General features: G+C 43.0%; 1 protein-coding gene across 7 annotated transcripts in view; it reads left to right on the top strand.

The window, feature by feature from the left end:
- GRAMD1C (GRAM domain containing 1C) overlaps window positions 1-26,626 on the top strand; it is a 118,521-nt gene that overhangs the window by 28,332 nt on the left and 63,563 nt on the right. Inside the window, exons 2-3 of one of the 7 annotated variants that reach the window (XM_053305877.1) lie at window positions 15,671-15,830; window positions 16,733-16,822. The exons of 5 other annotated variants lie outside the window; for them this stretch is intronic. In XM_053305877.1, coding sequence (XP_053161852.1) covers window positions 15,714-15,830; window positions 16,733-16,822 — 207 coding nt within the window. In that variant the 5' untranslated portion in view covers window positions 15,671-15,713. Of the gene's footprint in view, window positions 1-9,145; window positions 9,376-15,670; window positions 15,831-16,732; window positions 16,823-26,626 lie in introns of those variants that run through there. One more of the 7 variants, XM_053305880.1, reaches the window with a different exon arrangement.

The raw sequence follows: 26,626 nt of genomic DNA, 5'->3' as shown, positions 1-26,626 counted from the left end.
AAGTCGATAGATCTCAAGCATGAGAAGACTATTTCGACACCAACATCAAAGGATTCGACATTGAGGACCGCACAAGCTAAAGCCCTGACTTCAGTCTTGACGTCAGCATTGATAGCTTCTGTGTCTGTGGCTGCCACTGCATCTCCGCCGCAGCCTACGATTTCAGAGGACTCAACATCGAGGATTTTGACATTGAAGAATCCTGCTTTGATGGTGCCAAGGTTGAGCATTGTGCCGACGTCCCATTTGCATCGCCCACACACACGCACACTTCTAACCCTAGATGCATTGACCACACCTCAATCTGTGGCAGTGACATCTGATAAACTGGAAATATCTTGGCCATTCCATCTATGCTTAGAGTTGCATTATCTGGCACCTATTTTGCATTACCAAGTTATTCTACTAGAGAGGACCTTGTTGAGGTTGATGATGCCATAGAAATACCCAAGACACCCACAATGTCTCCTGCCCTGCATCGTTCACCCTTGGATGACAAGTGTCACAGAATTTACCCCTGGAAACCAGATCAGTCATGGCAGGGGAGAATAAATTTCTCTACAGCCCTCTGCATCCCGCACCAACTACATGGTGCGCTCATGGCAAAGGGGATTTTGATTTTCATAGAAGGGTCTATACAACATACTTTCCTGCGCCAAAGTCCTCTTATGACTGTTGTATGCAATAAGATTGCTATGGTCAACCCATGCACATTATGCCTTTCTCTGTTACTGTGGGAGATGAGGATGTTTTTCAGGGACCTAGAAATGTTCAACCTTCATATCTAGTGATACACACAGTGACTCCTGCTTCGTCCACGGTGCCTGTTTGCTAGTCTAACATGGCAACACAAACTGATACACAACCGTCACCTCCAAAACCATTGGGATCTGATGCACCAGTGTTTCCACCATTTGCACGACCTATCTCTTTTCTGGTTATGACTTCCATTCCTGTGGGACTCCCACAAGAACCAGACCCAGATGAAGGTGCTGACAGATCGATACCAGTCAGTGAGGAATCTTCTGATGGTGAATCGGATGCTGGATCAGAGGTAGAATTTCAGTGTCCTGAAACACCTTCTGAACCATCACCCAGTGATGAGGTTCTAAAGACATCCTCTGACTCGCCTAAAGAGGAGCATAGGAATTATCATTCCCTCATCATTGAAATAGCTTATGTTCCTGGCCTCATGTTCTTGAAGTTGAAACAAGTGACTGAAGAGTCCTAAGACCCTATCTTCAAGTTCCTGCAAACTGCAAAGGCTTCATAACCAACTGTGCTGCCAATGTTGCCGGTGTTACTGCAGGCTTCCCAACAAGCGTGGCAAAAGCCATTCAGTAGAGCTCCAGTTTCAGGACGCCCAGAAAATATGTATCTGGAGGAAAACTGTCAATATCTTCTTAAACATCCGGTGCCTAACTCTCTAGTTGTAGACTGTGCCTCTTGTTCTCACTCCATTTGGAATAACGTGTCTCCCATAAACAAAGAGGGCCAAAAATTAGATTAGATTGGATCATCATTTTTCCCCACTCTTGCGATGTGTATCACCAGTTTTATGGCTTGTATGTCTCGTTTTCCATATGTGCTTTGGGAGGACTTAGCAAATGCCAAAACAGAGGAAAGGGAAGCAAAGATCAAGGATCTCCAACAGAATTCCCCTGATATTACTAGGCAGCAGATCAGTGCTGTTTGTCATTTGATGAACTGTGAGTCCAATAATATGGCAGGTGCCATCATCCTACACCGTCATGCTTGGCTCAGGTTATCCATGCTTCAATATGAGACCAGAGAAAAGACCAAGAACCTTCCATTCAGAGGGGATAGTCTTTTCAATAAAGTGACGGATGACACACTGGAAAAGCTTAAAAAATCTAAGCTTACTGAAAAGCCTTTTGCTGTACTCACAACCCAGCCTAGTTATTCTACTAAACCGAAGCAATCTTACTTGTCTGGCTCTTTGTATTTCAAATACAAGCCTCAATTAAAAAAACCAGGACAAACATGATTACAAGAGGTCTGTTAGAGATCCCTCTAGACCTTACCAACAGTGTGGCAAACTCGCTTCCTCTTGCTTGAAATAGAATGAGGGTGCAAAGCCAAGCCTTTGATGTCTTAAACCAGGATTCAATGCCCATATCTTTTCCAGTTACCCTGTTGGCAAATCATTGCTCAACATGGGAATGAATCACACTGGACAAATGGGTTCTGAACAATGGAAAGTACATACGCAATAGTGTTTCATCCATGCCCTTATTTTCTAGGGATCAAGTACACTACCCCTATTCCTGCTTTATGGGAAGAGATTGCATTGCTTCTGGAGAAGGATGCAATAGAGAGTGTCCCGCATGGTTGTGCAGATTTTATTCGAGTTATTTTCAGGTGCTGGATGAATTCGTCCGATCTTAGACTGAAGGGGTATGAAACGATGCCATACAGATCATACAAAATTCTGTATGATCTCTATTGCATCCATAATCCAGCTGTTAATGTGCGATCGATGGTTCATTGTGATCAACCTGAAAGATGCATATTTTCATATTTGGATACGACCATAACTCTGCAATGGAATTGGAATGCAGGATACCAGTACAAAGTCCTGCCATTTGGGATTTCAGTGGCCCCCTTTGTGAAGGTTTTTCACCTTAGTGAAGGTTTTTCACAAAGAACATGGCAGTTGTTATAGCATTTCTTTGGGGCCTCAGCATGGCAGTCTATCCATTATTAGATGAATGGCTTCTGACAGCCCAGTCGAAGGAGAAGTTAGAATGGGACCTACATGTGTTGCTACAGTTGTTGACAGACTTAGGGATAAATGTCAACCACAAGAAGTCAAATGTGGTCCCTGCACAGACTGTTCTTTTATTGGAGCTCTGTTGGATGCAGAAAAATAGAGAGTGTTCCTTCTGGAATGTACATATCCAAGCTGAGAAAACATGTTACTCTTGCTCTAAATGCCCCAGTTCACACAGCAAAGCAGATACAAGTGCTGTTGGGTCTGATGGCTTCATGTACTTCTGCTGTCCCACATGCAAAGTTATATACTGTATGTGCATGCTGCAGCTGTAGTTCTTGAGGAATTTTAGCCTCCTCATGTGGTCTCCGTCGCAAGTCTTAACATTACTACAGAAGGTACATGACTCCCTCCATTGGTGGAACGAAGACCTCAACCTGAGGGAAGGGATTTTTTTTCAACCAGGCTTTCTGGAAATAATTGTGACATTGGATGCCAGATGGGGTGCTCAGTGTCTCTTGCACCATGTGAACAAGCCTTGGGCAGAATCCTAGAAAGAATATACTTTCTGGCTTGTTTCCTAGGTCTGAAGGCCTTTTGGCCTTTAATCCAAGGGAAGGTAGTTCAACTCGTAATGGACAGTACCACAGCAATTGCTTAGGTAAGCAATTGAGGGTACTGTGCCACACCCCTTGTGCAGTCTAACTCTAGATATGGGACTGGTGTATACAATATGGGATTCATCCCATCACAGTTCGCATCAAGGGCATGGACAATGTGGAGGTGGCTGTCTTGAGTCGCGAGATCTTCCACTCAGATGCTTACAAATGGAGTATTTCGTCAAATATCTCAATGCCATCTTGGACATGTGGGGGACACTGGAAGTGGGCTTGTGCACTTCACAGCTGAATGTGAAATGTGCTCAGTATTGCTCACATGCAAATGTGGGTGCGGATTCATTAGTGGATGCCTTTCTCCTGCCGTGGGGGCGAAACACTGTATTTACCTGCCACTTCCACTGATTTCAAGAGTGCTGAACAAAATAATGCATCATGGCACAGACTGCATTCTGATTACACTGAACTGGCCTCAACAAATGTGGTACCCCATGGTCCCAAAGCTGTTGAGAGGGAGAAGGAAAGTGCTGCCAGTGGTCCCAGATCTTCTTTTAATGCAAGAAGGGAAAGTCCTACATGTGGACGTGCAGACGCTGAGGCTCACTGCCTGGAGGATAATGGGACTGCAGCAAGTGAGGCCTTGTTAGAAAAGATCTTGTTTAATGAAAGGAAACCATCCACTAGGAAGACTTGCACCACTAATGGGAAAAGGTTTGTGTCGTACACTACTGCGTATGCTTTTTCTTCCTCATCAGCTACTGTAATTCAATCCTTATGTATCTTTCCAACCTGAAGTTTTCTGGGTTGTCAAATTCCTCTCTTAGAGTATACCTCGCAGCAACTTCCAGTTGCCATGCTGGAGTGGATTCAGGAACTGTTTTTTCTCATCCACTATCTAAAAATTTCCTTAAAGGTTTAAAGAACATGTATCCTTCTGTTAGGAGGCCAGTCAGCTAATGGAGTTTGTCTTTGGTTTTGGCAGGTCTCATGAAACAACCATTTGAGCCCATGGCAACTATACCGTTAAAGTTTCTTTCCAGAAAGATGGCATTCTTAATAGCTGTGATGCCTGCTCGTCAGGTCATGAGTTGAGTGCTTTGCGGTCAGACTCCCCTTATGTCCACTTCCACAGAGACAAGGTTGTCCGCATGGATTTGCGCTTTATAACAAAAGTTAATACAAATTTCCACATCAATCAGGACATAGTCTTTCCCACACCCGAAGTCTGATTTGGAGAAATCGTTACATACCTTGGACATTTGTCATGCCTTAGCCTTCTATCTGGATAGGACACATTCCTTTAGGAAAGATGCAAGGCTTGTTGTTTCCTATAGGATGACAAGAAAGGACAAAAAAATTACACATCAATGACTGTCACACTGGATTGTCTTGGCGATACTTGAATCTTATAAGTGTGCGAATAAAAACCCACCAAGTGACATCAGAGCACATTCTACCCATGTGGTGGGGTCTTTGGCAGCCAATCTGTCCAGCGTATTTATAAAAGATATTCAGAGAGCTGCAACATGGTTTTCTGAACACCTATTCATCAAGCACTACACACTGGACTTACAGTCCACACATGATGCTTCGTTTGGTAGGGGTGTTTTGAAGCAGATTCTGACGTAAACTAATGTGCAGGTAGGTATGGCATAAGCCCGCCTCTAGTGAGGAGCTTGCTAATCACCCAGTTGTGTGAATACAACTGGGATCATGTCAAGGATAAACAGGTTACTTACCTGTAGCAGATTATTCTTGAATGAACCAGGGTATTCACACATCCCACTTGTCCTCCCCGCTAAGATTGGAGGATGGGTCATTACGTTTAATGGTTAACATTAATGTATGTGCTTCCTCACTCACCTTGTCCAGTTCCTTTTACAATGGTCACTGAAGAGCTGGTGATCATCCAGGAACCAAGGATTGCAACACTCCAACTGCCCTTTTCAATGGTCATGCTTGAGTGGTGGCAGAGCCAGAGTGCTGCGCAGAGCTATAGAATCTACCCAGAATTGCTACTGCTCAGGCACAGATCCCAGTTGTGTGAATACCCCGGATCACTCAAGGATCATGTGTTACAGGTAAGCAACCTGTTTTTCTCCAGTGTTCTATCTAGTGTTAACTCTTAAGCAGCAGCTGCCACTGATAGAGACACAGAACTATGAAAGAGAAGAAATCCTAATTTCCAAGCAGTTTAATTTTGCAACCTAGCTGAAACCAGCATTAAAAACCATTCTGTCTTTATTCAATGAAATACTGGAGTCTGATCAGTCAAATGCTACTGCTCAGCTGCTCTGGGCCTGGAAGCATTATCTGAGTTATCCTTGATTACATTCTTAAATTATTAATTATACTCAGGGCATGGGAAATCTGAGTCAGAAGTTTGATGTCAGAGTTCATGTAGTGAATCACTTGCAGATCTGAGATCTTCAGTCCCATGTTTGTTGCTCAGCATCACAAAAAGGCTCTCAGATAGCTGGAATGAGATGACTTGATGATGATAAATTAATTAATTACTTATATTCCATTTCTCAACAAAAATCTCAGTGGTTTACATAGGAAAGAAATAAGATGGTTCCCTGTCCCCAAAAGTGTTGGAAATTCTCTGTGGTAAGAGAATCCCTTTTCATTATAGCAGAGTGCACAGAGGCACAACACAGCGGAATTCACTTAGGCATGTGTGTATGCTGAGAGTAAAGTAACTTGGAGCCAATTCATAGTTTCAAATCAATATATAAGGCATTTATTAAGGAACTCCATTCTAGATAGGAAAGTGAGGAGTTACGATCTCTAATCTATCTATCTAGCTGGATGCAGATGGATTCTGCATCTTCTCTGCACACATGGTGCAGGGAGAGGAGCTTGCCATGTTGCAAGGTAGAAGGGCAGGTAGGGAAGAGAGAGAGGAAGGAAGTTAATCCCTAAAAGTACCAATCTACATTTCAAAGGGATAGTGTCAGAGCAGTAGAGAAGGGATGACCAGTGTCTTGACCCTCTAGCCCTCTGACTCACTAGTCTGTCCCCACTGTCTGAGACGAGATAGCGCAAAGTCCATAACTTCCAACAAAAAGAGCTCAGAGAACATACATACATACATACTAAACTTTATTTGTTAGCTGCCCCATAACAAATTGATCTCTGGGCAGCTCACAACAACACAACAGTAAAACATCCAATTAAAACATATGAAATAAGGCATCTTACAATGGAAAATGCAAAATATAATACAAAACATTTAAAAAACTTAAAAAAAAATTTTTTTAAGCCTGAGTAAACAGAAAGGCCTTCACCTGGTGTCTAAAAGAACAGAGTGATCAAATAAAATACATATATCTGCTACAGCCACTAGGAAGATGCTACATTGGGGTTGGACAGGGACATTTGCTTTCCTCCTGCTAAATATGAGACCCACCACTTTAAAAGATGTTTCGTTGGGGTTAGTAGTGGCAAGGATCGAATTTTACTCGCTATTACTTTCAAATGTAGTAAATGTTTCTGTGCACTTCCAGTGGAGTTTAAAGAAGTTGGGCAAATTAGTGGGATTTATTCTAAAGAAACTACTTAGGAGGTGTCACCTGTATCTTTAAAATAAAACATATAAAATGTTCTCTGTGTGTATTCTAAATGTTCCTAAGTGGTAAAGCTACAAGTTGAGCAACAGTGGTGAAGCTACAAACTGAGACTTGCTTTTCAACTGCTTTCCAAAAATAAAAATATCAAAGTAGTCACAGAAGAAGTAGTAAGATTGTCCCCTGTGTCCAAAGGCTCACAATCGAAAAACAAACAAACAAGGTAGGCACCAGCAACCATCACTGGAGGGATGCTGTGCTGGAGTTGAATAGGGACAGTTACTTTCCCCCTACTATAAGAAAGCCACCCCTTTAAAAGGTGCCTCTTTGCCTATTAGCAGGGAGTAAAAAACACACGCGTACACGCACACACACACGCGCACACACACCCCTCTTTTACAATATGGTTCATATCAATTGCTGCTTTTATACCTAATAAGGGGAGTGGGAGAGGGATTCCCAGGTGCTGACACCTTTGGACCCACCAGGATGTACTTTGGCAGAGGTAGTAAAGGAGTAATGTTGTGTAGGGGGAGGACATATTCTGCATGTCTGCCGATAAATGAGGCCAAATACCAGGAAAATACTCTTCAGGGAACGTTGTTTTCAGTGAACCTGTGGAGAAAGGTAGGACACGAATCATTAATTAAATCCTAGTTGTTAGGCCAAATGTGGCTGTAAAGATTTCCATAAAGCTATAATTACACCTCTAGAGACTTGTTTTATTGTGATTGAGCACAGTTTGAAAAAAATGCAGCTTGTTGTTGATTTTTCCCAGGGCTTCTGCTTTAGACTGCACATTGGAAAGGGAAAAAAGTAGTTGTAAATTCAGCAACATTACTTGGAGAGAATGTACATAGAGTTCCATAATTTGTAGTCCCATCACTATGAAGGTTTTATCTTGTTTAAAATCAAACAATATTTCTGACAGTTCCTTGGTGATACTTCTGTTTTTAGCACTCTTCATTTCAGTGTCTCTGGAGTTGGTGAATCTAAATATGTGGCAAGGGCTATCGTGAATCTTGGTTGTGTAGAATAATGAAGGATGTGGTCTTGTAGCTCACAAAAGCATAACTTTCCTTTTATGGCAATCATAAGCTTCATTTCTGCCTTTAAAAGTATTTAACTGTTGTGCATGTTTATCTTTTCGTTTATCATAAAATATTTCAGTTTGCAACAATTCAACATTTGTGCTTTGCAAGTTTCCATTGTGGTCTAGATTTTATTATTTACTGTATGTCTGTATTGTTCAATGTATGTACTGCCTTTCATAAAACTCATCTCAAGATGGTATACAAAAGTTAAGACAATAACCTTCTAGAAAATCACATTAAAATAGATTGCGTGGTCTTGAGTGAGACTCATATACGGATTAGTCCTACATTTCTTCTGTTAAAGATTTCAGGTATTGGGGCTTGAGTAGCTGGCTATAATAGCTGAGAGCGGGATGCCATCAGTTCTAGTCTTGGTTCATCCTGTGGGATCCCAAGCTGTCCTTGAGAAAGTCTTTGTTCATTAACCTCAATTTCCTGAGCAGAAAATAGCAATTATTTTCTTCAGGCTTGTAAATTATGCCCACCTAGTTGCCTGTGGCTAGTAAGAAGAACAGCCTCCAGATGAACAGGGGGTGGTGGGGAGTTTACAAAGCTGAATTTCTTTTAAACCACAAATTGCTAGCATAGGCAATGGAGATAGTACAACAACAATAACAATAATAATTATTTGTGAGAGTGGCTTTTACAGTGTGAGGAAAGAGTTTTGTGACAGATTTTGTACTTTCTTGAGATGCCTTTAAGGAAGAATTTTGAATCGGAATCAACAGATGTGCTATGACTGTTCTTCCCCTCTACCTTACTCACTCCTTAGCAGACTGGGTGTTCTCATATTGTGTGTAAGTTGATGACCAGTCTGGTCATAAGATACATCATGGTAGTAGGATTAAGAAGATGTAGCAGACCAGTTGGCATGAGCCAGATCAGCTGCTGACATTCCCAGGTTAAAATGTTAAGCATTGCAACCCTCTGTAATTGTAGTGAGCTGTCATTTTTTTGTCATGCTAATTAGGTGTTTCAGTATCACCTGGTGTGGTTATTAACTGCTGACTCTGGCCTGCTCTTACATCTTGATTCATAACAAATGTGTGCATGATATCATCTCTGACAGTATGTTCTTGAACATAAAAATCAGCTGTGTTTAATGCTCTCTGCAAACAGTGATCTGGCCTCTTGGGATGAACACAGATGTTCACAAGATTACTTTTGGATATATAGTAAAGAGCTGGGAAATTGCAACAAATCTCCACTCTAAACCCACCAAGTCATGTCTCTAGACACTGGCATGGATGCCACTGCACACTTTGGCTTTGTATAGTGGAGTTTTTATTGCACAACTATGATGATTCCAGTGAGCTTGCTGTTCATTCACCCTTAGAGGAGATTATACCTTTCTTTTTAAGGTAGGTTCCATTAGGCAACTTAAAGAAAAATTGTGTAAGCTAGACTTGGTCTGTAAAATTTGGATGTTGTTTTAAATGTCGTGGCTTCAATAGTAAATGTAGAAGCTACTGTCACTCTGTAAATTCTATACAAGAGTAGGCCTGCTCCAGTATGAGGTTTCTGTAAGCTTGGATAGTTTTGGACTTTCATGTTTGTTTCTTAGCTTTTCCACCAAAGAGAGAGTGGTATTTACAGTGCCTTTTCACAAGGAGCTGCCAAGAAGGTAAATATGGGACCATGGGATAATATAGTAAATATTTTGCTTTGCCTTTTCCATTTTATTGTATCCTTGTTTAGTAGGATTAGCCAGAACAATATAGAATTCAGAAGACGTACACTACTGTATTTCCCTTAGAATAGTGTTCTTCTCTTCTTGTTATGGGAAAGCATAACTAAAACAAGACTGATACATTTCACATATAGAAAATATGGTTATCTGGTACATTGTTAGGCTGTAGGACTTATTTCCGTGTGAAGTCCCTTAACTGCCATCGAGTCGATTTTGACTTCCTGGTGCTCACAGAGCCCTGTGGTTTTCTTTGGTAGAATACAGGAGGGGTTTTCTGTGCCTGAGCTATATTGCTTCAGGGTTCAAATGGGTCTTGCATGATTGTGCTTCTCCATACAAAAACACAAACCCTCCACATTAGAAGAAGAAAAAATCAGATGTAATATTACTTTTTACCTCCATATTGCAGACAGAGAGTTGAGGCTGACAGAGAGAGGGGCTTGCTTAAGACTATCTAGTGGATTCATGGCACTGATGAGATGCTAATTAGAAAGTTAGGTTTGTAGCTTCGGATGTCATGTGGAAGCATGGTTTACTGATGGTTCCACACAGCATTCATGAACCTTGAACTTTTGCCATAATGTTCAGATACAGAAAATCTAGATTGTTCTAACCCAGAGTCTAAGTATAAGCCAGGATAGGAAACTGGGATTCAATCAGCTTGATCTTATACATGCTTACTTAAAGTTTTATAGAGTTCAGTGTGACTCACTGGCATTGCAGGAAAATGACTTATGCTCTATAAGTAATTGAACAGGAATAACATGATTTATGTCCATGTTAGTGTATAGAATTGCAGCCTAAGTTACGCCTGGGTCTTAAGAAAACGTCCCAAGTACATTGCAACTCTGGGCCAAATGTTACAGAAGGCAATAGCTGAAGTGCTGCCGACACGTCACTGTGTGATCTGCTTCTGGCCAAAGAAGTAATAGTTCCATAGTGCTTAGATTTCCCCATGTTTATGAAAATGCAACATAATGGAACATACACATTGTAATGTTTCTAATAAAGCATATGCATGGGCAGGGGCGTAGCAAGGTTGGAGTGGGCCCAGAGACGAGATTTTAAAATGCCCCCCCCCGCTCAAAGTCCAGGGCCTCCGCACACCCCAGGCCTCCAAGGATTTAAGTCTGATATTTCAAAATAAGTATGCTGCCTAGAAATACATTTCACTGAATACACACACACACACACACACTTCACAATATATAGTGATATACATTGAGTACTATATGTTTGTGCTACTTTTAATGCCTAGAACACACTTGAAACACTAATTATTAAAACGCTGCAGATTAGCAAAGGAGACTCTCAACCATGCAGTGTGAGCCTATGTATGTTTTCTCAGAATTTTGAACAAATTCAGTAAAGTTTGATTGCAGGAGGTTTTTCACAGGAGGCTTTTAAAGCCCTTTAACACACATCTCCTCTGGAATGGAGGTGCTGCATTCACATGTTGGCCAGATTGACCCTGAAGTCTCTGCGAGTTATTGGGGAGCACACAAGAAAAATAAAATAAAATAAAAGCACCACACATGCTTCACAGTTCTCACTCAGACCTTCTGGGTTGCAAAACAACTTGAGCATAAGTGCATTTATGAATGAATGAATGAATAAATAAATATAATATTGTTTGTTCCAGAAGTTTTTATAATTTTCTGCTGCTTAGATTGCCGGCCAGGAGGACAAGCAGGAGAGAGGGCGAACAGGGCAAGTGGCTGAGGGGACTTGGGGCTGGGCAGGGGGCAATGGGGATTCATGTGAGGTGTCTCTGGGGGGGGCAAGGCAGGGGGGCCCCCAGGCAACTGCCTCCCCTTGTCTAATAGTAGTTATGCCCCTGTGCATGGGTTACTTCAATACCTGGTTCAATTTCCTAAAGAGCAAAAGTGGTGGAAGGACCCACAAAAGGAAGCAAGCACCATATGGTATAGGTGAATCCTGCACTGACAGGCTCAATATTGGATCTGTTTGCTGTGAGAATGACCAGGGTGCCAGAGAAGGCTCAGCTTAGAGTATATGTAGCTTATGGGAATCGGACATTCTGAATGAGTACATTTAATCTTTGGCAGGGGGAAAGCCCTGATGAGATGCTTCCTAAAGCCACATAAGACAGTGAATACAACTCTTGATAACTGCAAAGGGTTCAAGCACCTAGTGCAACGACGCCAATTGATTACACCAAGAGGAGATCTAACTTACTATATTATATTCTGCAGGATACAAGAAAGGTGATGCTCTATATCAAATGCAGCAAGGTAGAGCAACCCAAAATGGAACCCGCTCTAAGCATATACCAGCATACCATTTTGCCTTGAATATTGGAATTTTGATGCAGACCCAATTACGCTAACTACAATAGTATCTTTATATAAACAAAACAGCCCTGAACAAGATATCCTTGAACATCTGCTGTATAGGGAATTGGTGGTGGGTTTGTCAGGATCAGAGATTCTATCTGTGAATCTCAAATTACTTACTTGGGATGCTTCAACTGCAGGTATTTTCCAAGGTGGCTCATCGAGCTAATTTAATACACTTGTTGAGTTGCTAGGTAGCCCAGATCTAGGGTCTTACAAGCGGACTTTGAAAGTCCTGCTCTCCTTTCCAAGAATATCAGGAAACACCTGTGTTGGGTTGGATCTAAAAAAACTGTGAGTGGAAGGGTAACAGTTGTTTAGTGCTGTTCTGCAAATGCTTTGTGAAAGCAGTTGTACAAGAGTTAATGCTGTGCTTTAACAGGTATTTCTATAGCAGTTTTCATGGTTCTGTGCAAAAGATTGCACAAGCTCTTAAACAGTTGAAAAACCATAACTGGATTACGTTTACTTGTGTAACATTCTATCATGAGGTGTAAAGCATCTCTTTTGCAAGTGGAAGTCGCCTTCTGTATACGGAAGGGTACGTTTGGATGCAACCCATTAAAATTTGCATATATTTATTTCTATTCATTCATTCATTCATTCATTCATTCATTCATTGCATTTATATCCTGCTCTTTTTCCAAGGAGCCCAGAGTGGTGTACATGGTTATGGAGATAGGTTAGGCTGAAAGACACATGACTGACCCAGAGTCACCCTGTGAGTTCCATGGTTGAATGGTGATTTGAACTCAGGTCTTCCTGGTCCTAGCATAGAAATTGAGAATGTTATCCAAATTAAGTAGAAACATATTAAATGTTTGCCTTGCTTTCCTTGCTTTTATTTTCACAATGGGTTAAGCACCAGAAATAAAGAAAGGAATTTGGGATCAGCATGAGGGTATAAACCTCCCTTTCTAGATATTTAGAGTTGCCAAGTTTTAAACAGAGGTCAAGATTTTAATGAAGTAGCCCATCCAGCCTACTTTCTAGCTCATGGCTTTTTAAGTAGCTGAGGAATGTGTGGTAATGTTTGCTGCCTTCTAATTCTGCTTCAGGGAGATAAGCAAGTCAGGCGGCAGGACTCTGCAGATCAGAATTTCTAAAAGTTCATAGTTCGTTTTGTCCCCCATCCCCCCCCCCCCGTCCCCCATTAAATAACTAGCTTCTTTAGTTTTATAAAACAAAAAACCCAACACCCTGAAGGCTTATTTATGCAAAAATATTTTAAGCAATCATACGTGTTTTTTAAAGCCTCTAATTTATGAGGTGACATCCCATTCCATCAGAAATGGATATGCTTTATGCAAAAGGAGAATCTCCAGGCGATTTTGCACATGATTATCTCACAGAGGAAGTATGATCACCCTGTCATAACACCAGTGCTAGTAATGTGCAGTGCTGGGTGATTTGGTAGATATGAGTCATGTTTAGCAAACTATTTTCTCTTGCCTTACCTCACCCTCCTGAACAGGTGAGAAGTGATTACTCAGTGCATACAAATTTTAAACAGTTTAATTGTGAGTTAATGGCTTAAGGACAGGGCAGGATGCCCTGCATATTCCGTTCAAGACTTCTCTGTACTGAATATAATAATACGTTCAAATTTCCATGTTGTGTGCATCCACAGCTTAGATTCTGGTGGCATGATAGAATTGCTTTGTTTACCTGGAAGAACTGGTTTCTGGGATCTACTTAGGTAATTGGCCCTTATGCAAAATACACATGTGGGTCAGCACTCTTGCCAGTTTTAGTTAGCATGTAAAATAGGCAGCTAATATGTGCGTGAAGTGTATTTACGATATAAAGCACTAAAAATATACCTTATTTTCTCCAAAAGAGAGATTAAAATACTTGCCTCCTGGTTTCTCACCTGTAGGCTCTCCAAGGTGGCTCACAAGTAATTTAAACAATGATGTGAGTTAACCATCCCTCCTGGGGCCAAACTGCATGTGAGGTTTAAAGTGTCATAATCCCCTGACAGATGTAGTTTCCCCATAGGGCAGTGTTCTTCATTGTAAGGCCCGTGGTGGCCTCCGTCAATCTGTGGCTTCTTTTTTGGGGAAGAAAATACTTAAGAAAAGATTGGGCACACTGGTTATAATTGCTTTTAGTGTAATGTGTAGTTGGGCCTGAAGAGTGACTGTAATACATAAGGGTGGTATCCTTGAGTAAAGGGATGCTCTAAGGGCCAGATGGGCTGGCCTATTCCTATACTAGTGGGTAGAATGTTCCTACTGTCTTCAGTTGGTATCCTACCATCTTCTCTATGTGTGATTAAGCAATTGCATTCCCTAATGAACAGCCCTTTTGCTTGTTCAAAATGCTTTAGCTTCTTTTCATTGAGAACTTCTATGAGAAGTTATTTAGCATCGACTTTTTAACAGCACTATTTTAGCCCCTGTTGCATACATAACAGGCAAAAGAAGGAAACCTTATGGGAAAGAGACATTACTTAGTATATAGAGTGCAGAGTCATTCATTTTACCAACAGCAGCTATTGTGATATATATATATATTCACAATAGCAGCAAACATTTCTCTAGTTCCTGTTCCCCTAGATATGCAGAGTATGAGTTCACACCACCATTTTTCTGGGGTGTTCTGGGTAAATGCAAAAGATTTGCATGTGTTGACAAGTTGTTGTGTTTTAATGTGAGATTGTGAAAACACATGCCTTGAAAAGTAACTCTCTCAAAATGAGTTAAAGCCAAATGCATTAAGTCTGTTCAGATGATTGAATAAATGATGGTTTGTTCAGTCATAAATGCAATCGGGGCCATGTTCCTGTGTCTGGTTCTATGTGGAGGAGCTCCTTGATTTTATCTGGCTCCTTCTCCCCCTATTCCACTGCTGTCACCTTTCCTGATCTTTGTCACATGATCAGGCTGATGTGAATTCGGTTCGTCCCTGGGTCCGCCTTAAGCCAATCAGACTCAGTGGGAATTCCTTACCAATGCAGAGCGATAGCCCATTGTATACCTTGCTAACTGCTGTAGCAATAAAATGCCTCTAAGGAATTCCCACTGAGTCTGTTTGATTGGCTTAAGGCGGACCCAGGGACAAACCGAATTCACATCAAGGCTACCCCTCGTGCTTAGGACTGGAGGGCAGGCTTCAGAGCAATTTTACCTTTAGGGTGTTTTGCTGAATCACTATGGGAAATCAAGTCTTCAGTTTTAATGTTAGATTCATATTCTTTCTCCTTTTTGACTGTATTATATAGGCAATTTTAAAAAGGTATTTACTGTTAAGTAACTGGGAACCAAAGCTTGCTTGCTTATGTATTTTATTTTAAAAATATTTATACACCTTCCCTCCAGTACATTACTGCTCGAGGTGGCTCACAAAGCTTCCTATTTACTCAACAATACAACACCGTATGCCAGTGTTTGGTTTCTTTCTCTTGTACCTGGGGAACATCTGCCTTGTAGAAAGTAATTCTTGATGTTATATTACTTGGCATAAATAACATGTCTGTAAATTAGCTTTATGTGATACTGCTGGGGAGTGGTCTTCTTGGTAATGTATATATCTTTAAACAAAGAAACTCGCTTGCCCATACATTGCCCAGTTAATCTGAAAATGTTCAACATCTTTCTTCTTCAGCCTCTACAAATAAGAGGGGGGCTGGGCCAAAGACGGAAACATAATGACACTAATGCCCAGACCTGTATCTGCCAGTAGCCCATTGGAAGAATGCTCTGTGCTTAGGAGACTATTCTCTCCAGAGCAGCTCAGGGGAAATGAAGAAAAACAGGAAAAGAATGTAAGTAAAAACACTAGCCTGACTTTTAGAGCTTTTCCACCAGTGAATCGGTGAGTAGGTGTCACAGTTAATATCCAGCCAATATGAATTGGAGCATCCTGAGTCCCTGTCCTTTGGGCTATGAAGTGTTTTCTTTTAAAATCCCTTGCAAAAGACTGTTGTAACTGGTGTAGGGTCAGTAGAGATCCAGCATGCCTTTCTGAGAAGCCAATAGGTACTGTAGTTATTCAACCCCTTCCCACTCTGGTCATTCTCCCCTGAAAACACTCTTGTCCCAGCTGGGCTCTCTGCTGGAGAAAATTTGCAAGGGAGAATTGGGGTTGGCAGGTGAAGGGTTAGCACCCTGATAGTGCTGCCTATCCCTCCCCATATCAGCATTATGAAGGAAACGTGGAGTTGGGGACCCTTTTCCTCCTTTGTATTGTTTAGTTCATCAAGGGCAAAATTAGACAGGGGCCATTCACATGACCTACTGGGCAGGTAGAAGGCTTCCCAAGCCTTGCCGACCTCCCACCACAATGATCACTGCTGTACTGGTGGGAGCACACTCCGTGCTCCCACCTGATCAGCCCTGATCCATGCTCCTCTGAGGCGTGGACTCATTGCTCTGGCCCCCGGAAATCTGACAGTGCACCGCATGTGCATGTGATGCATTTTGAGGATTCCCCCAGTGACTGGCAGCTGCTGCTGGTGACACACAATCAGTTAAGCACCTGGCTTCTTAGCCGGGTTTGCCACAGAGGCCCTGCTGGGATCCACACGCCTCCCGGTGGTTCCCTTGGACAACCAAATCTAAGCTTAGCTGTCCTAGCCCAGTCTCGGCTGCTGATGAGAACAGCCTCTGAGTATTTTCTCTGTATTTAACTAAGAAAAGCCTATTTTTTTAACCTACTTTCCAGTAGAATTATGAGCTCACCCGGCATTTCGTGTGTCCATGTGTGTGTCTCCCCCTATCAACTTTGAAGCACCTGGACCAATATGAACCAAATCAGGTATAGATGTATGGACACCTCAATGGCGTCGTTTGTGATGATGTCATTCACCCCAATTCAAGGTGGCGGACACATGAACATTTGAGGCGCAAGTGGGCTAACTTGTGGATTGTCTAACCGATTTGAACAAAATTAGATACAGTGGTAGTGAGTGACACACAGGGACACCTCAATGGTGTAGTTTGTGGTGATGCCATCCACCCCAGTTCAAGATGGCAAATGCGTAAACATTTGAGACACAAGAGGGATAACTTATGAACCGCTTGACCGAGTTGAACCAAATTTGCTACAGCTGTATGGACACATAGAGATTCCCCAATGGTGTAGTTTTTGATGATGTCATACACCTCGATCCAAGATGGTGGATGTGTGAACTTTTGAGGAGTATGTGCACTAACTTGAGGACTGTCTAACCAATTTGAGCCAAATTTTGTACAGTTGTAGTGAGTGACACACAGGGATACCTCAACGGTGTAGTTTGTAATGATGTCATCCACTCTGATCCAAAATGACGGACACATGAACATTTAAGGCACAACAGATCTAACTTGTGGACCTCAATTTGAACCAGATTTAGTCCATTCGTAGAGATAGTGAAAGTAAAGTAGGCAGATTAGTTCTTACTAGAGCAACTTGTCATGAAGTGATATTGGTTAGGGAATTATATGAGGTCATTTAAAATTAAACCAATTTGCAGTATCTGTAGAGGAGAATAGCTTGGATAACTGTAGCAATTAGTTATTTAAAAACAAGCAAACCCTGATTGTTTCATACTATAGTATGACAACACTCCTTACATTAGACTTGGTGCTGGCTGGTGCCTTTGCTAGGGATGTTCAGAATTCAGTAGCTTGCAGGTCATATGCATTAATCTTTATATGATCAAGAGTCAAAAATGTGCTGTATTTCAGAGAGCAATATTTCCCCAGTAACATTTGTGTCAACTTTCCTCTCTTTCTGCTTCTGTACTTCTGTCAGGTTAGTCCATGGGATGGAGCTACGTATCCCATAGCTTGCACTTGATTCTAAACTTTTGTTCTCCATGTTATGCTGGTTTCTCAAAGGAAACCCTGGTGCACTGGCAGAGCTTCTGGCTAAAGCTTCGTGCTAGGGACAGGTTTTGTCTACCTCCTGGCTTGCTTTGTTTCAACCATACATTTTTGTCTTGGAAAAACTACACATTTGCCATAGGGATCTTACACTTCAGTATTTGTTAATGTGTGGGGGGAAAACAGGGTACCCCTATTACATCAATGCCACAGAAATGGGAGAACAGGATGAGGAAGGTAGTTAGCCTAACCCAAAGGGTGAGTTACAGAGAAAATGACAGCCTGACTGTGGAGACAATGAATAGCTATATATTTCTAGGCAGATGAGAGCTTGACTGCTAGCACCAGTGCGTAAAAGACTCCCTCAGTCAGGAGTGAGGGCTAACTTGTGAGTAGGACTGGAAAAGGAAAGGGATGCAGCTTGGTGAGCTGCCTATCAGAGGTAGAACTTGGGGAGAGATGCTAAGGAGGAAGGATCTCCTCAGTGCATGCATAGAGATGATGAGGAGGGCAGATGCTTGTCAGTACCCTTTCTTCCATCTGGGACAACTGGTTGAGTTGGCCCAGAAAGAAAGCCTCATTGGGTTTGGGTGAGGTGTGCCAGCGCCTGTTCTGAGGGAACATGGTATAGCCACCATGCTGCAGCCTACCTGGAAACCTCATGTATGCTGCCTTGAATTTTGAAAAGTGGGATCTAAATCTAGTAAGTAAATGTAACTCCCTGTCCCCACATTATCAATATTGTTTCTTCATCATGGTCTTCTTACACCTATGGACTTGCACCTGCACAGAGACCCCAATTTGGAACGTCCCAAGCTTGTTATAATTCTGGTGGGGGCCCCACCCCCTCTCCTCTATACACCTGCCCCAGCCCCTCCTTCATGAGGCTTTCTTTGTCCGTGGACAGACTGATACCTAGTCAGAGTGCTCCAAGCTTCTATTGGCGGGGGGGGGGATCCTCATTTAAGTTTTCCATTTATCTCACTCACTGAGAACCTAGCCTGGCTGACTCCAAGTCGTCTGAGGAGGAGGATGCAGAGAAAGGTTCAGCGGCAGATGACGTTATCTCTACCGAAACTCTTTCTTTGGGTTCATCCCCTAACGACCAGCTAGTGGACCTCAAGTCAGCTTCCCCTTTAGAGGCTATATTCCCACTACTTGTCCCGCATGGCATCCTCCCTAAGCATACAGCTTAACCAGCAGATTAAGGTTAACCTTGATCCCCTCTTTGGACTCATAGACGCATGCCTATCTCATTGCCACTGAATGATTTCGCTTCTGGACACTGCAAAATCTTGCTGGCACAAGCCAACCTCTTTACCACAACTGACAAAGTGTCTAGAGAGCTTTTACCATGTGCACACACAGGATGAATTGATGGGGAAATTTCTCCAAAAGCACCCCACACCCAGTTCAGTGGTGGTTGAGGCCTCTGAGTTGTGAAATAGAACACGTGTAGCTTTCTCTCCCGTGGATAGAGAAGGCCGCAAACTTGATTTCTTAGGCCAAAAGCTGTATACAGTTTCGGCATTTCACCTGAAGATAGCTAACTATCAGGCGTATAACACTAAGAACAATCATTTCCCCTGGGAACAATTGAGACTTTTTCTTGAGTACCTTCCTGCGGATAAAAAACGATCCCGCCAAAGTTTTCCTTAAAAAAAGTGGCACTCCTTACCAAACAGGAACTCTACTCTGCGTGCTACTTGGCAGAGTCTGCGACTTAAGGTAATGGCCGCTTCCATCGCCCTCCACTGCCATGCCTGGCTAAGGTCTTCTGGTCTCATTTATTAGGCCCGCATGCGTATTGAGGATCTTCTGTTTGACAGTGATGCACTATTTGGGGAGAAGATGGATGAGACATTACAAAAGGTGCAGAAGCTACACAACACAGCTCTATGCCGAAGTGTTCATTCCCCTTCGCAGAATTCAGACCCTCCACACTCTGGCTATCAAGGTGACTTCCACTTCTTCAGCAAGAACCTTACAGCGTCTACTGGGACACATGGCCTTAACTACTCATGTCCTCCCGTATGCTTGTCTCTACTCCCGCACACTTCAGTCTTGGTTCTTCCACAATTTCGACCCTCAAGTCTACCATCCCTCCTGCACCCTCTGCCTCCCCTGGTTCGTGCATCAATCCCTTGAATGGTGGACAAACCCAGACCACCTTTCCATAGGAGTGCCCTTCCAACCTCCGGCGCCTACCCACAACCTCACAACAAATGCATCTGAACAGGGTTGGGGAGCACATGTTCAGAATTTTAATCTCAGTGGCCTATGGACACCTGCTGAGGCCCACCATCACATAAACTACCTTGAACTGCTTACCATTTTCAAAGCTCTAAAAGATGTTCTTCCTGTCTTTTCTGATTCTGTGGTGACGATCCAGACAGACAACACCACTGCATATATGTATATAAACAGACAAGGTGGGACGGGATCCAGAACACTGCTACACCTGACCATGGTCCTCTGGAAGTGGTGCATAGCTCACCGCATTACCCCTCACGTAGTGCATATCCAGGGAACTGACTATGTGCAAGCAGATGCCCTGAGCAGGTTTTAAACCAACACCCATGAGTGGAAACTGGATGGCAGGTCGCTGATTCCCATCTTTCGCAAATGGGGAACACCAGGGATCAACCTCTTCACCTCCACAGAGAACACCCAGTACCCCCTCTTCTGTTCCAGAGCCAGACAGGGAACTGCCTGGATGGGTGACGCATTCACTCTCTCATGGACCGGCCTCTGCCTACCTCCTTTCCCCCAATTCCGCTACTCCCAAGATTACTGCTTAAGATTCAACAAGAAGTCCTGGACTGCATCCTCATTGCCTCATGGTGGCCCTGCCACCTGTGGTTCCCCACCCTACTTCGCCTCTCGGCCAGCATGCACACTCCTCTTCGTCTTGGCCCCTGTGAATTCTTCACCCAGACCTTCACAGCTTACTGCATGGAGGATATGGCCTTGTTCCCTGCCAGGCTTCAACAAATCCTAGAGGCAGCACAAAAACCCTCCACAAGGTTCTCATTTTCATGCAAGTGGAAATGCTTCCAGGCTTTTATCTCCTCCAAGAGGCTCTTGGATGCCTCCTTAATATCAGAAACTATTTGCCCATATCTCTTTCATTTCAAGGAAAAGGGTCTCAAACTCTCATCTCTTTAGGTATATTTGGCAGCAGTTGTGGCCTACATGCCCCTCATGGTTTTGAAACCCCGTGGTCAAATGATTCCTTCGGGGTTTGCAACATGAGTTCCTGGATTATCCTATCATGGTACCGGCTTGGGACCTCTCCATTGTCCTCTCCTGCCTTATGAGTCCACCGTTCGAGCCCTTGGCTACCATTGACCACTATCCTGGAAGGTAGCCTTTCTGGTCACTGTAAGTGAACTCAGAGCCCTCAGGATGGACCCTCCTTACCTGATTTTTCACAAGGACAAGATGGTTCTCCATCTGGATGCTACCTTTCTGCCCAAGGTGGTTTTCTCTTTCCACTGCTCTCAGCCACTAGTGCTCCTGACCTTCTTTCCGGCTCCTAAAGATTCAGCGGAATACAAGCTCCACTTTCTGGATGTTTGGAGCCCCTTGGTGTGCATCACCTTCCTTGTTTGTATCCTTTGCCAACCTGCAAAAGGGTTGCCAAGTTTCTGCTCCTACCCTTTCCCACTGGATTGAGAGCACTATCCAACTCGCTTATCAACTGGCACGTCAGCCTCTCCTGTTACCTGTGAAGGCTCATTCCACAAGGTCTGTTGCCACTTAGGTGACATTCGATCGCTCCATTCCTCTGGAAATCATCTGCCAAGTTATGACCTGATCTTCACCACTGTGCTTCATTCAACACTACGTCTTGGACGTCGAGGCACACAAGCATTCTGCTTTCGAAAGAGCTGTCCTACAGCTCTTCACATGATCCCACCTCCAGGTAAGCCTAAGCTTGCGATGCACCCTTGGTGTAAGGCACAGAAGACCATGACGAAGAGTGGCAGGTTGCTTAGCTGCAACTTTGGTTCTTCTAGTGGTCATCTGTTCTCTTACACACCCTCCTTCCTCCCTGCTTTACCTGATTGATTGATAAGGCGGACTCAGCGATTAAGGAAGGAGGGGCTGGCGCAGCCATATAGAGGAGAGGGGGTAGGGCTCCCGCCAGAATTCTAACAAGCTTGGAATGTTCTGAATTGGGGTCTCTGTGCAGACACAAGCCCAGAGGTAAGAGCACAGATGACCACTAGAAGAACCAAAGTTACAGGTAAGCAACCTGTCGTTCTGCAAATATAGTAGGACATCTTTTTGCTCTGAGTCTTTTCTTGATTGAGAAGTCCTAAGAGAATGGAAAGAGTATGAGGTTTCATGCAGAGTATAAACTGGCATTGTATGACCTATTTAATGTGTCTACACAATTAAAAATGTATTATTCCGATACTATACAAGATGTTTGTACGGCTGGTTTTCTCCACTTGATTTACTCAAAAGTGGCGATGACTTTCTGCTGAACATGTAAGTAATTTCATTATAAAAAGCATTATTTGGGGGATCATGTGCTGTGTAATCTCTTTGTAGTGTTTGAACTCTGGTGGCTCATTCACACAGTCAAGTAATTCCTTGATGTATTCATCAAATGATGACCATGCATATTAGAATGGAATGGCAGATGTATATACATTAGCATTTTTTCACATTTAACATCACCCATTTGTAAGAGGCACACTGCTGTTGAACAATTTTTTCTTACATATTTTATTTAAATTGGAGAGCAAGCTATTCTAAGTCTCTGATGGTTGTCCTGGAACATCCTAATTTTAGGGTTGTCTTCATTCTCTTCTTAGAACTGATAGATGCTCTTACACACAATGCAGAATGTTTATGTGCCCACAGAACATTTTCTTTCATAAAAGACAATTGGAAAGTTGCTGCATATGAGGTACTAGGATGCTTTAGTAACATATTTTTAAACATAAGAACTTAGGGTCAGAGTAAATGTCACAAAGGAGAGCCTGAATCAAGATATTTTGTGTCATGTCCAATGTGAAAGTTGAATGCAGCCATGGGAGATGGGAGTCAGAATCAAATTGGGGCTGAGGTGCTGTTGGGGAGGGAGGTTTCACTTTCCCACCATGCTGTTTGCCTTATTGTACTTGCCCAGCCACTATTTGCCCATAGAGTGAAATGTATGGATACCTGTACATCTGTCTCCTGTGGGGCAAAGAACTTTGGAGGGACAATTTCAACTGGAAATACAGCATGGAGAAAGGATTAGCCCAACACAGTGGCCGCAATTCATTCACCCCAGTAGCAGCATTTTGATTTTATTTTTTAATTGCAAAAGATCTTGAGTTCATATTGTTATGCCTTCATAACATTCCTAAGTTGGGTGCAAGAAGGCAAGTTACTCGAAATAGGTGTGTTCAACAATTATCTTAATTGGCCTATTGTGTCATCTGGCACTTTACAACAAATGAGAAGAGAGATCCCTAACCCAAAGGGTTCACAGTCTAGAAAGGGACATGAGAAAAATAATAGAGGAAGAGGAAGGGAGTGGAGGCAGAGATGCACAGGAGAATATGTTGCTGTTTCACTTACTTAAGCTTAGTTGTAGCATCAGAACATAAGAACAGCCCTGCTGGATCAGGCCCAAGGCCTATCTGGTCCAGCATCCTGTTTCACACAGTGGCCCACCAGATGCCTCTGGGGAGCCCACAGGCAAGACTGCTGTAAGGCATACCCTTTGGGGATGGGACCATAGTTCAGGGGCCATAGATCATAGAGCATTTGCTTTGCATGCAGAAGGTCCCAGGTTTAATCCCTGGCATCTGCAGGTAGGATTGGGAAACGATGGAGAGTCACTTGCAAGTCAGTGTAGATAATGGTGTGCTAGTTGGACCAATGGTCTGACTCTGCATAAGGCAGCTTCCTGTGTTCCTAAACAAACAAATACATCCTTTCCATGCACAAAGCAAGGAAGCTCCACTTCAACAAAGCCACATTCACTCTACATTGTATGTGAACTTGCTGTTGTTTCTGAATCTGGACTTGCAGGACAATCCCACCATGTCTAAAATACATAGCACACTATGGCTTCAGTGACTACAACTAGAGGTGTGTGCATGCCCTCTCTTCTGCTGTTGCTCCCCTGCAACTAGTATTGAGAGGCATCGAGCCTCTGAGGCTGGAGGTGGCCACAGCCTCCAAACTAATAGCCATTGATAGACCTGTCCTCCATGAATTTGTCTAAGCCCCTTTTAAAGCCATCCAAGCTGGTAGCCATCACCACATCCCATGCAAAGAATTCCATAGATTAATTATATACAGTGTGAAAAAACACTTCCTCTTGTCAGTCCTAAATTTCCCAGCTGTCAGTTTCATGAGGAGGCCTCTGGTTCTAGTGTTGTGAGAGAGGGAGAAAAATTTCTCTCTGTCCGCCCTCTCCATTCCATGAATAATTTTATACACCTTGGTCATGTCTCCCCTTAGTTTCCTCTTTTCTAAGATACAGAGCTCCAGATGCTGTAGCCTAGCCTCATAAGGAAGGTGATCCAGGCCCCTGATCATCTTGGCCGCCCTCTTCTACACCTTTCCCAGTTCTACAATGTCCTCCTTAAGATACAGTGACCAAAGCTGTACACAGTACTCCGATGTGGCCATACCATAGATTTGTATAAGGGCATTATAATATTAGCATTTTTTATTTCCAACCCCCTTCCTAATGACTCCTAGCATGGAATTAGCCTTTTTCACAGCTGCCACGCACTGAGTAAACGCTTTCAATGAGCTGTCCACTAAGACTCCAAGATCTCTCTCCTGGTCAGTCACCGACAGCTCAGATCCCATCAGTGTATATGTGAAGTTGGGGTTTTTTGCCCCAATATGCATCACTTTACACTTGCTTACATTGAACCGCATTTGCCATTTTGTCACCCACTCACCCAGTTTGGAGAGATCTTTTTGCAGTTCCACACAATCTGTTTTGGATTTCACTACCCGAAAGAGTTTAGTGTCGTCTGCAGATTTGGGCACTTCACTGCTTACCGCAATGTCTAGATCATTTATGAACAAGTTAAAGAGCACTGGTCGCGGTACCGAACTCTGGGGAACCCCACTTTCTACCTCCCTCCATTGTGAAAATAGTCCATTTATTCCTATTCTCCATTTATTCCTGTCCTTCAACCAGTTACTGATCCACACATGAACCTGTCCCCTTATTCCTTGACTGCTAAGTTTACTCAAGATCCTTTGGTGAGTTTGTCAAAGCTTTTTGGAAGTCCAGTTATACTATGTCAACCGGATCACCTTTATCCACATGTCTGTTGACACTCTCAAAGAACTCTAAAAGGTTTGTGGGGCAAGACATTCTCTAGCAGAAGCCATGCTGGTTCTCCTTCAGCAAGGTAGGGGGACTACATAGTTTCAGGGATGACTCCAAGGGGTAGAGATAGTACCCCCCAAATATTTCCTGCTCCTTCATCCACAAGACTGGAACTCTATGGCAAAGTATCAGATAATACAATCATCATATCTTTATGGTCTGTTGCTGGAATTAATTATTTTAAAAGGCTCCTATTGTATAAAGATGCCTTATTTACTCATCCCACTACCCCAGAACAAGCAGGAGAATCCAGTGCAGTCTGGTAATTAGGAGACTCCTCCAGCTTTCCAGGAAGCAAGGCAACCGTTTTTTATCTTCTTTCCTAGCCAGGAAGTAGGCTGCATGAGACCATCTGTGCAGTAGGGTGCAGGGTCATCTTCTCCCTTGCAGATTTTTGCGGGTTTGGTACTGACCTATCCCCCCAATCTAGTATTTCTGGCCATATGGTCATGGACAGTAAGAGAAAACTAGCCTGGAAAGCAGACTGGAAAGTTTGGATTAATCCAAAAAGACAGTGTTCTCTGGGAGGCATCTGGTCCGTTTTCTGAATAAGTTTGAAAATGTCAAGCATTTCCTTAATAATGTTGTTTGAAGATTAAGCTCATCTTGTGGTAGCAAGCAAGCATCAGTTGTCCCCTTTGCTAAGCAAAGTTTGCCTTGGTTTGCATTTTGGGTGTGTGACTACACATGAGCACTGTTTGCTGTAAGATACCCCCCCCCTTAAGGGTTGGGGCCATAGCTTGTGGTAGAGCATCTGCTTTGTATGCAGAAAGCCCCATGTTCAGTCCCTGGCATCTCCAGGTAGGGCTGGGAAAGGCTCTTGCTGAGTCGTGGAGACAGTACTGAGCTAGATGGACCAATAGTCTATCTTGCTTCCTGTGTCCCTATGTTTATCCCTTTTCTCCCCCCAGATTTACAGTATTTATCTGAATCCAAATCTAGCCCCCCCCCCGTCAGTTCTTTAATGTTAGAAATCAGGGGGTCATCTAAAAGGTCATCTAAAATTCAGAGTCCTCTTCCTTTCAAGTAAATACAATATAACCTGTATCTTTTAAGGGGGCCTTCTTAAATTCAGAGTTGTCTTCAATCCAGGTGAATAGAATAGTGTTCTAGAGTCACCCTGCATGGTTTACCAAAGACTACATAGAAAGGGTCAGTTTTGAGGAGGGATTTGAAGGTAGTGTGAGAGGAGGCATCACATAGAACTGGCTTGAGTGGCAAGGGATAAAGGGTGGAGTTGTCTGAGGGAGCAGGAGATTTTCAGATGGCTGAGGGTGGTAGAGCTACTCAAAGGTCATGAACAGCAGTGTAACTTTCATCCAAGTTTTCCTCTTTATCAAAAGATTATCGTACTTGGAAAAAGTGACAAGTGGATTTACTTAAGAATGC

The sequence above is a fragment of the Hemicordylus capensis genome, chromosome 3, assembly GCF_027244095.1.
Source record: "Hemicordylus capensis ecotype Gifberg chromosome 3, rHemCap1.1.pri, whole genome shotgun sequence".
Lineage (NCBI taxonomy): Eukaryota > Metazoa > Chordata > Lepidosauria > Squamata > Cordylidae > Hemicordylus > Hemicordylus capensis.
The sequence above is the reverse complement of the archived record's forward strand: the minus strand, read 5'-3'. Positions and strand labels throughout refer to the sequence as shown.